The sequence below is a fragment of the Pyxicephalus adspersus genome, chromosome 6 (genome assembly GCF_032062135.1).
Source record: "Pyxicephalus adspersus chromosome 6, UCB_Pads_2.0, whole genome shotgun sequence".
NCBI classification, from domain to species: Eukaryota; Metazoa; Chordata; class Amphibia; order Anura; family Pyxicephalidae; genus Pyxicephalus; species Pyxicephalus adspersus.
In genome coordinates this window covers 16276035-16293036 of record NC_092863.1, presented here as the reverse complement: position 1 = coordinate 16293036, position 17002 = coordinate 16276035, and the positions used below count along the sequence as shown (strand labels likewise).

Here is a 17002-nt window from a genome sequence, read left to right as displayed (position 1 = left end):
GTATACCCACAATGCTCTTATCTCATTAGCAGAGGTTGATGCTGGAGACTGGGCTGAATATTAGAATAGATGTTCTATAGATTAGTTTAATCTATAGATTTTTTATTTGTTTACTTTTCGCCATCTGGCCATGACCCATGCATTTGATATTGAAAAATATTTGTTTGTGTAGAGGCGGCTATGGAAGGCAGGAATACAATTAAAAGTTGGAGTTTTGGGGTACTTGTTAAGTTTGATTGCCATCAGTTCAGCATCTGGAATCATTAAACAAAACTATATGTGTGCCATTAGTGCAGTAGCATGGGGTGCATCATCTGTGCTCTATAGGGGGTGCCAGTGGCAGATTGGGAAGAAAGATATTTGCCCAGTAGGCTGCAATGTTATTTAAAAAAAAAATGGGCCACCCCTTCTGGTCATCTGTGACTGCTCCAGGGAGCATTGCTGTCTCTCTGCTCTGCAGGTTGCTGTTTGTGTCTTCTCTTTGGGCCTCTTCTGCTGTTTGGAGGTGGAAGATAAGAAGAGGCAGAAGCACAGCGACCTGCAGATGAGGAGGCTACCAATACTAGCACCATATAGCCCAAGACCAGCCCTATTATTGCTTCCTTTGAATGCTTGTATTCATTTCCTCACATAACTAGGGAAATCAATGTTTAAACTTAACCAATATATTCTATAAATAAAATAAAAAAACATAGACAAATTATATTAGAAACGCAACAACTGTTTTATTACTGTTTAGCCTTTATTCTAGTTCAGTTAGCACTTCTGTAGATGACTTCTTATAGATGGCTTTATTGAGTGGTGTGTGAATCCTGGGTCATCTCTTTCACAGAGGAAGACACCACTTTCCCATCTACCACTTCCTCCACCACTGTCTTCACCATAATCTTTTTTGAGGTGGAACTCTGTGATTCTTCTTTGCTGACAATTTTTACATCTAGTTGACAAAAAAAAAATAAAAACAATTAACCAACATGATTTTCCATAAGGACTCATACAGAGTCATGATCATACAGAGACAATTTCCCAGTTCAAGCAACTTCCATTTACATTGTTACAGATATGTGGCCTATACAGGCCGATTTGATTTAAGCCTACAGTTATCATAGTAATATACTGTACATATGCAGTAATAGTAATACTAGCTATAGTAGTAATAATAATGCAGCAATGACTTACTTTTATTTGATGATTCCAGATGTTGAACCGATGAAAAGCTGGTGAGAAAAAAAAAACACTCAAATGAGTACATTTTTAATATTTGCGTGTATTTTTTTGAAAAATGCATTTATCAGTAAATGCATCAAAAAGTGTGAAAATTCTGTTTTCTTTATTTCTTTGAATAGCAGCTACAACCCAAGTAGAAATGTTATGGAGAAGGGCTATTGATTTATATAGAGAAGCAGTAGTCTTATCTATACAGATGATCAGACATGTCCCCTACTAAGTCAGCTTTTTTGCTAAACAATTAGATAAACTCATACTCATACCTTCTTGAAGTACTCTAGGGCTGACTTAGCATGGAATGTGTTAGACCTCTACATCTAGACCACTGCTTTCAGACAACTCTGGTCCTTCTCTACACCTGGCAGGAGATAAGCTTCTCTACTCAGGTTATGGAGGCTTTCTAAAGAAAATGAACAGTACGACTTTGCTCACCCCTTGTTAAACTGATTCCTAAAGCTCTCACCTGAAATCTTCTCCATCCAGGAGTCTCCTGTAGGTGGCAATTTCCTGTTCGAGCCTTGTCTTGATGCTGAGCAGTGTTCTGTACTCCAGAGCATGGTGCTCTGAGTCTGACCTTACTTGCTGAATTTCCATTTCTATTTGGGAAATTAAACTTTGAAGTTTTGCAATTTCTGCTCCGTAACTGGTCTCGGTTTCTGATAATGTGCCCTCTAATGCTCGTTTCTGAAAAAAATGAATGAAATGAGGAACTAATATAGTCAAGAGTGGTCTAATGATGAACTTTAAAAGTCTTAACAAATAATTTTTTACTGTTTTAGCAGCCATTTATTATTTTAATTTCAACTAATGCCTGTCATTTGTGTTAAGCGGAAAAAATATGAAAATAAAAATTATGAAGTCAGCAACTTGTCCCTGCTTTTACAGGCTTGTATAGTAAATCATAGGATTAGGTAAACAGAATTACTTATCTTTTGGCTTCTTAAAAGAACTTGCATATTTGTCTGTAAATGTAAACTTTTAACTACCAGGCGTTCCCAAAGCAACTAAATCAAATTGAGAACACAAAAGCAGCTGAAGCAGGTAAAATTGGAACTAATAATGGAAGCATCATAAACTGATGTCAAAAACATTCTGAATTGATAATCAGATGGAACAAACAGCTCTCCATGGTGTACGCTACACAAGCAGCAATAAATCTCTATATGGGAATTTAAATGATGAAAAGGCCTTAATGTACACATCTCCATGGGTGGAGGTGAGAAGATTGTACACTCACCATGTTAAGGAGGGACTGTAACTCCAGCTCCAGGGTCTGTAATACGCGTCTCAGTTCTGAGATTTCAGATTTGGAGGTCTGGAAGCTTTGCTGGTATACTGCAACTTCCTTGTTAAGACTTTCACTCTGTGAAAAGAAAAATAGTATTTATTTATCCAAGGAGGAACAATGACTGAATTAGTTATGGAGTAAAGTGATCCTCCTATAAACACAGGTACATGCAAACAATATGAAGCTGAATTTTCTATTCTCTCCATTAAGCCTACAGGGATTGTTTTTTTTAAGGTTTTTTCTGGCCCCAAGTGTAGATATGTTAAATATGGGCTTCAAAAATGTCCCAAATCTACCCTTGCAGTAGAGGTCCACCTTCACTTTAAGGATGAAATGTTTTTTCTTGAAAAGCATTAAAAAAGCAACTATCCACCTCCCCTTCTCTCTGATGCTCTGGGTCAGTGTTTCCCAACCAGAGTTCCATTAGACCCTGGAGATCCTTGAGAGTTTGCTGGGGTTCCTTGAGCAATTTGTACCTTTCATGTCAGTTTAAGTGGCACCAATGATCTTTTTGGCTATCTGTATGGGTAGGACTGCAAGTCCTGCATTGTACATAACATCTAAGTGCCCGCAACTAATGGGAATTCCATACCTGTGCTCTGTACCAGGTCTCCACTTCTTGTCTATTCTTCTCCACCATTTTTTCATATTGATCTCTGATTTCTGCGAGCACATTGGATAAGTCAACCGCTGGAGCGGAATCCAGCTCAACATTAACTTTTCCTCCAACTCGTCCCTTGGAAGCATGCATTTCCTGAAACATAAAGAAAGATGGTAAGAACATGCAAGAATCCTACTTTAAAAGTATGAGATATTTTGGGGTCATGTATTGAGGCCATGGTATTTTCAGGTTTATGATCTATTTATTAAATGGCTGTTATTGTCAGGGTTACTTTGCAATCTAGATCCATTATAGCAGCCAGAGGCCATTATGGAGATGTGTCACCATTCCCTTTGACAGCTAAGAGTACAGCCGTTAAAACAATGTACAATAATCTATGTGGGCAAATTGGAGTTGTGTTAGCTAACAAGTACAGATGCTGCTTAATTTGGTCTGGGCATCCATGCATCAGTGCCAGGCTTAATGGTGTTAGTAGCAAATTTTGGCTCTATATTTGCATATATTGAACCTAGAAGGAGTGTATATGGCTATAAACATTCCAATATATTTTCTAAGATGCACAGCCACATGACATCTCCATCTTTTGCTTTAATGATAGAAATATCCCAGGCAAGATTACCTCCTCGTGATTTCTCTTCAGGTAGACCAGCTCCTCTTTCAAGCCCTCAAGCTCCAGCTCCAAGTCTGATCTGTTGATGGTCAGCTCATCCAGGGCTCTGCGCAGTCCAACAATGTCACCCTCCACTCCTTGCCTGATGGCCATTTCTGATTCAAACCTACAGATGGGGACAGAGTACTTTTTTTATTTATACCGTCTTTTTTTCCCCCCAATTGCAATGTAGGACCGTTGCAAAGGGGAGGGAAAAGGAAGAGAAAAGTGGGGAAAGGAAGAGGAAAAGAAAAGGGAGAAGAAAATATAAAGGGGGAGAGGGAAAGTGAGAAAAACAAAGAGGAGAGGAAAATACAAAAAGGAATAGAAAAAAATAAAGAGACATAAAATGGAAATGAAGGAGAGAATGGGAAAAAAAGAGAATGAGTAAAAGAGAGAAGAACTTACTGTATGGTGTGAAAGAACAACATTGTATCGAATACAGTAAAGTATATAATGTGTTCTATATTTAACTTTGCTTCATATCTAGAGATGTGAGTCTTATGTGTTTGTTTTTTATATATACAAATGTCCAGCATAATATGCAACTACTTACTTAATCTTGAAGTCATCAGCAGCCAGCTTGGCATTGTCAATCTGCAGCACAAGCCTGGAATTATGAATGGTAGCTTCTTGGATCTGTAGGATAATTAGGGAAATAATGTAAATGTGCCTTAATAAATATAACATTATTATCAACTTGTAAATATATAATTAACATTTAATGATCCATTTTATTGTGAGAAGCCTTTAAGGAGGGGGCATATTTTTTCAGTTTTACAGTTGGTTAATATTTTCAAATTACTATCTAAAACAGAAGATGACCTTCAATACAACTTCATTTAGAACAACATTTTAATAAAAGTTGTTTGTAAATGAAAATTATTAATAAACATTTTACTTTAGTATGAAACCATCCTTAACTCCATATTTCATATATAATTTCTATTATTTCTATATTTGTCCTATCCAATTTAAATAATTGTCAGCAATACCAGAATGTTCAGGATGAATCCTGTATTAGGCTTCCTGCCACAGAACCAAGTTACATGCAGGCCATTATATAATGCCAGACATTGTCAGAATGCCTTGGATGTACATTAAATTCTTGTACAGTAAATTTAGTAATGAACTCTTCAATGTGAACTTTGGTCACAACACAACTGTAATACAGCTCCAGCCTGTATATACACTATTAATATAGACCATGTAAATAGGAAAATGCGAAACGTATGCCAAGATCCTTGCAATAAATAGAGGGGGCTCTTAAATCTTTTAAAGGTAATATTTCAGAATGGAAAAAAAGAAGCTGCTGACTTCCTTTTTAAAAAATTCAGGGCTGTCAATAAAGCTAAATTACCAGCACTCTGCACACTTGCTGTGACACTTATATTAATGGGATAGCCACTCTCCCTATTGAATTTTCTATTTATATATTATGAAAAATGTAACAGATGGAGCAAGAACACACAAAAATGGGTATAAATGCACACAACTCTGTCATTGTTCCCTCATCAACTCATCAGGCTTCTATAATGTTACGTTTCTCAAGATTCTTTCATTACTACATAGGAATATTAATATGTTAAAAAAAAACTTTGCTCAACAAAAAATTTAAATTATGTATTGTGTAGGAAAAAAAAATATGAAAATTACCTGGGATCGCAAATTGTTTATAGTTTCATAATATCCACTTGGGTCGAAGGCACAGACAGCGGACTGTCTCTCGTAGAATTCACGGATTTTCAATTCCAGCTCACTGTTGGCTTTTTCCAGAGATCGGACCTAAGGAAACACAATTTTAAACTGTAAGCACCTCACAAGCTAATCTTCCATCATGCTAATGTGAGATATGTATGTTCATGCCATTTGGCAATGGCAAAAAATGCACTGTATCTCAAACAACTGGACTGTGTGAGTTACTGCATTTTGATTTTTGCCAAAATCAACCAAAAAATTAGATTTTTTGCAACACTAAAATTATTAGGACAAATTCAATTACTGAACCAATCAACAGTGAAATCCCTTGACAGCAAACACCGGTCCCTTTTAATATAGCACTATTCTAAAGTGGCACAGAAAGGCTATAACTTTGGGCATGAAAAATATAATATATATACAATTTTCAATATTACAATCTAGTTGTCCTTACCCGTTCCAAATATGAAGCCAATCGATCATTCAGGTTCATCATGGTCTCTTTGCTATTGTCAGAGAAAATACTGGCTTCTTGGGCTGCAAATCCAGAACCAAATGTAGGAGCTGCCATGTTGATGCTGGCAGAGGACATCCTTACACTGGCACTACCTCCTGCCACACTGCGTGCCCTGGGAATGCCAGCACTGGCCCCACTAAAGCGGCCAGACTGGCTGATACTGCGGGTGGAGAAGCTCATCATTTTCCAGCAGGGATGCAATGACAATGACAAGTGTAAAGTGTCCAGGAGGGTGAGATAGTCTCTGGCCCCTCTGCCTTGTCTTATATACCCTACAAAGGAGGAGGGTTTGCATTCTTATCTGTACCAGGGACCAGCATAACTACTTGTGTATGCAACAGAAAATTCCTCAAACTAAACAGGCTTGACCTGTCTGAGTAGTGACATGATTTCCTCAAGTTTTACTGCATATCCATGGAAAGGGACGGATCTGAAACATGCAAGATTTAAGATGTGCAGCTATTAATGAACCAGTTTCAAAGCATTTATTCTATTTCTGGAATTTACACACCAACAACAGCTGTCAATTTTGTTTCAATATTGTTCTTATATATATAACATTACCAATAATTGTTCTAAAGTTTCCCCATACAGCAGTGTCCAGATGGGATACAACACAGCAAACCTGACGATGGAATTCATTTATTGTCCAGGTTCACACAGTCCTGGAAAATATTGTGGAGCTGTTTATAACACTAACCCAATCATATAATGTAACTTTTAGAATGTAATGACTTTTCCAATACTGGCCCAATTTGAAGCCAAATTCAATAATCAACTTCAACCTAAATCCTGTCCCCAACACCTACTTCTAAGTTGAGGTTTTTTTTACTGCACTCCCATAACTTTTTATTAAAGGCAAAGAAGTAAACTTAATGGCTAATTTTGTGAAGCAAGCAAAACACAGAATGCTTCAGTTTTGTATTCATTGCAGAACACCATAGGGTGACACAGCAATGTGTAAAAAAAATCAGAACACCATAGGGTAGCTGTGTGCAAATAACGCACTTGTGCTTCAATTTCAATGCATGTCACTGGGCGACATATGTCTCTGTGATGACTTGGGTGTTCCGAACTTAAAGCAAAGCTAAAACAGGTCATTTTTGCTTGCTTCACAATCTGCAGCTTTTGGAGACAAAGGCTTACATGTCTGTACATCCAGATAACGTTCATACACAACAAAACATACTGTTCTGCAATGCAGGTATTCTTCCTGTGTTGGCATGTCGCAGAGTGTTATAGGTTTTGCAGATAGTTATAGGTTATCCTATGACAAGAACACAAGCTCTCCAAGGCTGGAAAGGATACACTTTCATCAGTGAACCTGGGTGATCCAGCAAATTTTTCAATCCTAGACCAGATCCATCCAGGTTTGCTAGATCACCCAGGTTCACTGAATAAAGTTTATCCTCTCTAGCCTTAAAGAGCTTTCATAAATTAGTCCATAAATGAGAAAGGGATGTGCTTAGGTGCTAAAGTAGAGCCTTAAATAAAGAAGAGCATGTGAGAAGAGTTTCTTTTTAGTCTTGGTTTCTAGATCCTTTGTTGGTTGCATTTGTTTTCTTTTTAAATATTTTACAAGAAAAATATCGGTTGACTATGCAGACATTTTTTTCTTATCTGTTTTTGTACTAAAGAAAATTTTCAGCCATAACTTGTTTGCAAGTATCAGTATTGCAAAATGTGAAGATGTGAATAGGTATCAGGGGTTCTGATCAAAAGGCTTGACACCAGAGAGGGTTGAGGAAAGAAAGAAAAGTATAGACAACACAAGAAAAGTATAAGGAAAATTCAGAATTGATCTTCATTCTTGGATCTATGCAGCTTGTCACTAGCTGGTGTTGTAAAATTTGTATCCATGGTCCCCACAGCATTCTTCATCATTTCTTGTTAATGATTATCCAAGAAATCGGGTTTATAACTATAGAAGGATATTTTCAATTAAAGGTGCCATTAGTGCATTAATACTAAAACACAACAAAAGACTGATTTTCCCTCTCACCCCCAGAACCTAGGTTTTAATAACAATAGTTGACTGGTCTGCAGTGCAGATAAGAACAACTACCTAAAAAAGCTTAATGTTTTGCTATTATTATTATTAATAAACGGGATTTTTTATAGCGCCAACATATTACGCAGCGCTGAACGTTAAACAGGGGTTGCAAATGACAGACAGATACAGACAGTGACACAAGAGGAGGAGGTGACCCTGCCCCGAAGAGCTTACAATCTAGGAGATAGTGGTAGCATCACACAATAGGAGGGGTTATTATTTTGTTTTGTTAATTGAAAGTGGAGATGAAATTTAGGTAAATTAAAAAAAGTGAGCCTTTACACATCTACCTGCTGCAGGAACCACCCTCCGTTACCACAGATTGGAGGCTGTGGGGTATGTACCAATACAATGGTCCATGAAATGGATCTCCATAAATTTTGGGCAGCACACCAGAACACACTATATTACAATGCAATGCAACAGGTCCTTAAAAGTTTTTATGGAAGGAAGGGGGAGAGGGAGGGCAATTGGGATGTTTACCCATGTATGGGCTTGAAACAAACCTGAGAAATTACAAATATTTGTCTGTGGTGAGTAGCTGTTTTTGCAACAAAGATGTAACGTGATCAGAGGAGAAAGGGTGATGTTTTTTTTTTTCTGACAATCTACATAGCTAATCTTTAAATAGATAGATAGTCCACCACTTTTTAAATAAGCATTTCCTATGTGAAAGCAATGCATGGCCCTGATATCCAGGCTCCTCTCCTCTATCTCCTCTCATGCCCCATTTTATTAGTCATTGTTTCTTATTTATACATTGGTCATTGTCATTGTTTCCTATTTATACTTTGGTTATTGTCCCACAAAAGAAACTTAATGAGATTTACAGGACAATCACTCTTCACAATGCAGTCAGCTTTACAGATATTTCGTAAAAATGGTGAACAATGATCAGTTGGTCACAAGCCTAAACCCAGGAAAACAAAAGGTGTAGATAAAAAAAAAGTCTTTTGTTGTTATAAGGCAAATGTCTTGTATTTAGTATACTTTATGATTCCTTCTTATATAAAATTAAAAAGTTCACATTTCCTATTAAATAGTTTCGCAATAAACATTTGTGATTGAGCAGGAATTTTATTGTAGCAGGGACAGGCGGTGTTCTGCAATAAAACACACTTACCTAGCAGTTTGCCATCTTTTATATGCATGCACCGCTCAACATGTAATGCAGGGATATACTGGCTTTGTTGGCATCTACCAGGGCTGCCAAGACTGAATCTACTACTGCGCACATTCCAGAGAGTTACAATATTCTAGCCTGGCCAATCATGATAGGCAAAGATCAAAGAGGACCAGGTAAATATGGTGGCACTTATGACAAAATAGGTGAGTCCTCACTCCTCCTTCTGCAATAAAGGACCTGCCTGGTCACATAATTTTATTGTAAAGGTTAGTTCTGCTTTAAGTGTGATCATAGAGTAGCCCAATCTTTTATTATAAGTTTCTTTGCAGTCTTTTTACAAGATAGTAACACCTTATGTCTTCATTTGATTCATAGAATCAGAAATAGACAGAAAGGTGACATCTGATCATCAGGAAAGATCCAAACACCATGAAATACAAGATTTTCCTGTATAATAGTTGACAGACAGGTTGCATTCTTTTACACCTTTATCAGATGGAAAAGCCTCCGTCCATGGAGACATCAGACGTCCAGAGAAACAGAGCATGTATACAATAGTGTATACTTAGATCTGTGTGTGCGATTTTTTATTCCACAGTACAACTGAATGGTTCTTCACTTGCTCTCTCTGCTATAGACTAACAACTGTCCACCAATTGTCTATCAACATGCAACACAGAATAAGTCTGGAATTGTGTGTAATATAACACCAACTATTTTACCTTATTCCAAGCAATTCAGGGGGGAACACTGCCAGGATGGGTTTTCTGGTTGTTTAAACTAATAGCTGACATCTTGTCTTTCAGACAGGATTAATAAAATGGTTGACTGTTTTGCTTTGGCAACTCGTGTTCCATGCTAATGCAACAAAATGTCTTTTTTGTTGGACACTTATACACATACACTATACACTGGGTGCAGAAACAATTTATTGACAAAGCAACATAGACATCAGTCTAGGACTTGATGGATGTCTAGGGGCCAATCTCCACGGTCCTACAGTTTGTCAGAGATTTGATTCTGGATGTCACCTTACCAGGGAAATTTATAGTAGGCCATCAGCGTTTGATGGGATGAGCACAGAAAATGCATAAATGGGTCTCCTGTTTGCCTTCCTTAACAATGTCAAAGTAAAATGGGGGGCAAAACTAATTTGCCTAGGGCCCTACTCTGAGTTAATCCATCTCTGACTAGAACTCCTAATGCAGGAGATGTATGCAGTGCCATAAGTATCCAATACAAACCGAACATGCTCCTGTGGGAGTTGAAATTCCTTGTAGATAATGGACTTTGACCTGTTGACCAAGCCCCCAGGGGGACAATATAACTGAAATCAATGGGAGCTGCACTCTTTACATTTAGCACTGATATACAAAACACTAACAGCAACTGGTGCTTTTATTAGTAGATGGCCTGACATGCACTTCCTAGTGGTTTCCCAAGCACCGATAGGCATTTTCTAATGACTCTTATGGAGTCACTTGCAGAGAAAACTAGTGCCTGTCACATTGTCCATTCAGAAAGAAGTGACAGAATCCCTTAATAGTTAGTTCACCCACAGCTGTGTATTACTCATACTATTTTATATATTTAAATATCTGATACTTGTAGGTGTAAAGAAAGCATGTGCCCTCCTATCCAGATTCTGTGCTTGGACTTAAGTACTCAATCGTTGAGCCTTGATGCCGTTTATCTAATGATGAGAATGACAGCTACAACTTCATGTAAGCTTAGAGCAGCATTTCTCAACCTTTGAAAAACCCCTAAATTCAATTTCAGATCTAGGGGAACCCTGTTTACTAAAACCAATTTTTCTAGGGGCTCAATAGGAAAAGACTTGAAACTGGTGGTCAGTGGAAAGAACAACATTTTTTTTTTATACAACTAAAAACTGTCATTAGTGTCATGTAGTTGGCTCTACCAAGTGGTGTTGGCCCCAAAACTATGCAGGTATCATCAAATGGGACAGTAGTCGCCAACCTTTCAGATCTTTCAGACGTGTGTCACTTAAGGGGGAAGAAGTTTCCCCCGGAGTGACATCATGATGCCATGACATGACAAAAGTCGTGTCCACAGCCTGGCGCTACTGTGCCCCCAGGATGTTTAACAAGTAGGTCTAAACCTGCAATGGGAGAAGTTGGGTTGGGTGGGTTGCACTCGTTCAGGGTTGGTGACCGCTGAAATGGAAGCGAGATTCAGCCAGAGTTTGATGAACCCCTAGCAACCTCTGGAGGAACCTTGGGATTTCATGAATTGGTTGACAATGGCTGGCTTAGACACTAAGACATGGAACTGAAATAAGGTTTAATGGGGAGTTGGGAAAAGGAACAATCAGTATAATGATCAGTCAGAACAATCAGTATAATGATCAGTCATTGCACAACAAAGAATCTTTAAAAGTCAGATCTGAACACTTCCTAAAAGGCAGTAAGAGCATAGTCTGTTTCAAGCAATAAATGCGGGTAAATGAGTATGGAAATTGTTATACAATTTAGGCTTTGTAACTGATATAATGTTATTGACCAATACATGCTCTCCGGTTTGTATCATTCATCTGCTATGCAATATCACACATCACTTCTTTGCAGTTATAAAAAGTCATGACACAATGACAAAGACTGATGTCTCTAGTTTCTCACAGTCCTGTAATTATATGTGTTACAAGTATAGATTGCAGGCTGTGTTATAGAATACTCAGTAAACTGACCCTAATTATTGATTTTTGTGTTTAATATAGTATTGGTCCTTTCAATTAACACTGAAGAAATAGGCATATGTATTCATCTCATCATCAGATGCATGAGGTTAAAGTAAACCTTTCTATTGCTCAAGCATTGCCAACATTGGAGATACCCTTGTAAAGTGATGCTTCTTTTACCAAAACATGTAACCTAAAGGAACTAAATAGTCCTTGGTCAGGGACAAACAAAAGGAGGTGCAAAGTGTACCACTGCACAAGGGTCCCTGGACGTTCCTCAACCAACAGAACCCCAAGTAAAATTCTGCACAGAGGCCCACTGGTGGCTACGTCTGCCACTCTCCTTGGTGACGTGCAAAAATGTACTTTCATACAAAAGTAAGACATTAAATCTTTATCCAATGGACCGGATCATTGGATTGTAAGCTTCTTCTAAAATTAGTAAGGAGTGCTTTATATGATGTCAACGTATAAATACATAAGTAACGCTGTTCTGTTCTATGAAAGGGAGGACAAGGGAGTGGCACCCTGCTGCACTCTCTTCTATAGGAAAGTTCAACAATCATTCCTTCTCATTCTTCCTAGAGAGCATCCGACCCTCAGGAATTTCATTAGATCAGGGGTCGGCAAACTTTTTGGACTACTAGGCCATTTCAGGAGGTCAAAAAGGCACACAAGGCCAGAAGAAACAAGGTGTCAAAGGAAAGTTTTTTTACCGACTGTGACAGCAAGCGAGCAGCCTCAGTCTTCCGCTCATCCTCCGTGTAGACTCTTTACATAGCCGCGTGCTTGGCATCAAAATGCCCCTTGAGATTGGACTGCTTGAAAGTGCTGTTGGTGTTGTTGCACACTGAACACAGGGCTTTATTGCCGCGTTAGACAAAAAATAATTTGTCAGTCCATTCAGGGTTGAAGACATAACGTTCAAGGTCAACTTTCCGGAAACTGGTAGCTGCTCGTTGCTTCTGCTCTTTAGGCATAGTAATTGGGGTTACTGTGAAGGAACTCGATGATATAGTGGGAACTCGCAATAACGCAACAAATCAATTAGACCAGGTCTAACATTAAACAACTAGGGGGGTGTTAGGCTGGACGGGAATACTAGCTAGGCTGTATCTGGCCTAAAGGCTGGAGTTTGCCTACCTCTGCACTAGACAGATACAGTATGTTTCTACGTTGTAGTCACGTATGCTGTTGGTTTACTTTGGCTTTAGTTCTGGCCGTCTTAAGCTTGCCATAAACCATTTTGAAGCAATTGATCAAAACAATTACACCACATCATATTTTAAGTTAATATTTGCAAAAATTATTATTAGGAAAATTGATCAGGTAAGGCTTTCATGTTTTTCCCCTTCAATTGACTTACCATTACATTGAATTTGATCAGTATTTCAGGTAGATCAAATGGTATGATCTTTTGTAATTCAGGTTATTTTTTGAACAATTGAATGTTACAATAAATACTTGTAGTCAATGTATTATTTAAAATAATGCTAATATTGATTGGGGTTGTGTTAGAAAAAAAGGAAATGGTGTAAGGCTTGCCTAGCATTACCTATCCAGCATTCTTTTTTTAACAAACAAGAAGGCTGGAGCTGTGGTCTTACCATCCCCCACAAAGGTCATTTCAAATACTATTTCTGCAGACACCAAGACAAAGGAAAGGTCAGTCTCCGCCCTGTAGCTCTGGAATGATACTGGTCACATTATCCTAACACAATACAGGCTGGAATTTACAAATGGCCTACAGACAAGTGCTGGGCTGATCAGGGCATGATAAAGGTAGGGGTCTTTGAGAATGGCCCCACCTTATAATTGCAGGAACAGGTCAGTGCAGGCATTTCACAGAGATCAAGCTGGACCAGTATAATTGTTTCCAGCTCCATAATTACTCCCCAGTGTGAATTGTGGCTGGACTTTTCAGCCATGTGTTGACATGTTCAGCTCAACACAAAGCCAACCACTGGTTTGTATTAGGCAATTTGGGTATTTGTGTTGTCTGATTGTCAGCTCAGTGCAAGATGCTGGGATATGCCGGGTATCCTGGCATTACTCAGGGCTGCCAGGACTGAATAAAATGCTTGCATGGAAGACCTGCCATTCATATGTGCCATTCAATAAATTTGATTTTGAGAAGATAAATTATTTAATATGATTCGGATACAAACTATTCCCTTTGCAAGGCTTCAAAGTTAAAATATAATCTGACCATTCATTCCAATTCACTATTGTATATAAACAGTTGTCAGATTGATTTGACTCATACTTGCACAGTATTTATATAGTACCATCATATTACACAGCACTGTACAAAGTCTATAGTTGTGTCACTAACTGTCCCTCAAAGGAGCTCACAATCTAATGTCCCTACCATTGTCATATGTCATTAATGTAATCCAAGGTCAATTTAGGGGGAAGCTAATTAACTTCCTCTGGAGTACCCAGAGGAAATCCACCCAGACACAGGGAGAACCTGCAAACTCCATACATATAGTGCCCAGGCTAGGATTTGAACCTGGGACCTAGCACTGCAAAGGTTGGAATGCTAACAGCTGAGCAACTGTGCTGCCCCAGTGAATCTTTACAAAGTGACTAAGAATGTAAAACAAGAACCTTAATAGTGTGGATTTGTTTTACTAATACTTTACAATAACTGCTTGTTGGTGGTGCCTACTGTTCACTGCATGAGAAAATAACAAGAAGCAGTGAATGTGACATTCAGTATACATTTATTGCAGATGAATCATTCACTTTAAAACATCAGAAAGATGCACCTGTAGCACATGTTTGCTTTAAAGTGTACCTGAACTGAATATACTATCTTATTCTGACTCCTCAAAATACAAACAAATGTATGGTGGGTGAAAAGTTCAAATATCCCTTTATTGTGATTCTATGCAGGTTTAACCACCTGGGAGTTACACTGAGGTCTAGATTTCTGTTCCAAAAGCGTTACAGGTTTTCACGAATTTTTTTTTTTTTAAATTGTAGACCTGTAACTTACAGAAATATGTCCGAACAGGGTTCTAGTAGATATCATGAATATAAAAAATGTTTGAAACACACAATCATGTAAAAAAAAATACTTTTAATAAAATTAAAATACACAAAAATCAGCTTAAACAAGAATACATAAATAAATGAAAAATACTGAAAATGCGATAATTCGGTATACTGTATAGTAATATTTTTTTCTAAAACACCTCCCTAGTGTCCAACCGTCCAACGTCACATACCTATAGACAAAACCACATAAATATATTTTGTATTATTTTATATTGGACTGGATACAGAACTTTGTATTGAATCCAATACAAAATATTTGAATTTCCCGCTACAACCCCCATCGACGGGCGCATGCACGGACATCATCAGGAATCGCCGAGGGATGCGTACGCGAACGCCGGGTATTCTTCTTACCAAACTTCCATGCAAAAATTGTTACATTTTTTGCATGGAAATTTATTTTAGATTGTAGGCTATAATTCACCGAATTACTCAATAATTACTTATAATTCACCGAATTACCGCATAACTCACAGAAATATGTCCAAAATTTTATAAATTTAATAATAATTTTTTTTTATAAAACATAAAAAAAAACCTTTAAAAAAAAAATCTTTAAAAAAAAAACTAAAAAAAAGTTTAAAAAAAAAAATTGTGTATAATGTAATGTACAGTAGCTTATATAATATATATATAATACAATTATATATATATTATATAAGGATTTCTTTGTATTGGACTCAAATACAAAGAAACCCCGGTGATCGTCACTGCTCTCGCCGGCTGAAGATCTTAGAGGATGGACGTGTCCGGAGGAGCGGAGGGAGAAGGTGAGTATTTTTTTTTTTTGCGATCACGCTGAACAGAACGGAGGGAGAAGAAGCCGGCCGGCTTTTTCTTCTAAACTGGCCGGCTTAGAAGAAGAAGCCAGCCGGCTTCTTCTTCCCGGAGAGGACACCCGACGCTGGAGGACGACGCTGGAACACGACGGATGGACGATCGCAGCGGGACCAGGTAAGTGATCGCTAAACCCGAACTTTTTTTACCCCAAACCAAGGTCGGGGTTATTGGTTAGGTGGTTAATGGTCCCCATATTGTGTTGGACTGCATCAATTTACAGTAAGGAGTAATTTAAAGAACAGTAATATTTCCTCTAATCAGGTTATTATCACATAAACAGTGGCTCATTGTTGTCCCCAGAAAACCCACCCTGGGAAATAATTATTATAATATTAAACAGTATTTATATAGCGCCAACATATTACAAAGTGCTGTACATTAAATAGGGGTTGTAAATGACACACAGTGCCACAGGAGGAGGAGAAGACTATGCCCCGAAGAGCTTAAAATCTAAGAGGTGATAATAAATTTGTATTAGGCGTCAACATAGTACCCAGGGCTTCACAATAAAGGGGCTGCAGATGACAAACCTGCGTACTTGACAAGTACAGACTGTGACACCGGAGGAGTAGAAGACCCTGAATGACCAAGCTTAACATCTAAGATGTCACAGAGCCATGGCTGGAGTACGTGAAGACAGGAAGGACCTGCACAGAAGCTTCAGGAGATCAGGAGCACTATAATCTAAGGAAACAAGAAGAAAACATAAACTTAGGTGCCCCTGGCTTCACTGGTGACCTGTAAGGCCGTATATTACAATGATGGGCTGACAAGCAGGTGTCGGAAGGATTGGGCCAGACACTAGAGGAGCAAGGGACAGTCATAGTAGCTCTGACCTTTACCCCTTTAATCCCAAACCTCCCCAACCCCACCTTCTTGTCAAACCACCCCTCAACCTCCAAAAATACTCAAACACATGAATGGTATAAGCCATTTATTTTACAACAAATTGAATAAATAAACCCATTCAAAAATATAAATGACAACATAAATAACCAAAACACTTATACCTTCCATACCTTCCTAAATAAATAAAGCAGAAATTAACATACCATAAATAACTAGCACTATAATCCCCCTTTTAACAATTAATACCAATAAACAACAATATCCCTTATCTTATAAAACTTCCCAACCTCCCTAACCCCGAACAACCAGGCTGCAGGTCTCAAAAGGCAAAGTCTGCATGAGGATTTTACCCCTCCAACATCTCAACCA

General features: G+C 38.1%; 1 protein-coding gene across 2 annotated transcripts; it reads right to left on the bottom strand.

Moving 5' to 3' along the window:
* Nucleotides 1-700: 700 nt before the first annotated feature.
* On the bottom strand, nt 701-16456 carry LOC140333234 (keratin, type I cytoskeletal 47 kDa-like). Of its 2 annotated transcripts, none has more exons than XM_072414772.1 (9): nt 16315-16456; nt 5443-5571; nt 4343-4425; nt 3757-3913; nt 3108-3269; nt 2465-2590; nt 1691-1911; nt 1180-1217; nt 701-937 (listed from the first exon to the last, which is right to left on the bottom strand). In XM_072414772.1, exons 1-9 carry the CDS (start codon nt 16381-16383, stop codon nt 792-794), a joined length of 1131 nt encoding a protein of 376 aa, XP_072270873.1. In that variant the 5' UTR covers nt 16384-16456; the 3' UTR covers nt 701-791. The 2 variants fall into 2 exon arrangements, with proteins under 2 accessions (XP_072270873.1, XP_072270872.1); XM_072414771.1 differs by lacking the exon at nt 16315-16456 and adding an exon at nt 5939-6428.
* Between the last annotated feature and the right edge of the window lie 546 nt (nt 16457-17002).

Coding starts and splice junctions, on each gene's coding strand:
- LOC140333234 (XM_072414771.1), bottom strand. CDS start 6,184: ATGATGAGCTTCTCCACCCGCAGTATCAGCCAGTCTGGCCGCTTTAGT. Junction 3,270..3,756: donor TGAAGAGAAATCACGAGGAG/GTAATCTTGCCT, acceptor TTTATGTTTCAG/GAAATGCATGCTTCCAAGGG. Junction 2,591..3,107: donor AGACCTGGTACAGAGCACAG/GTATGGAATTCC, acceptor TTCTTTTCACAG/AGTGAAAGTCTTAACAAGGA.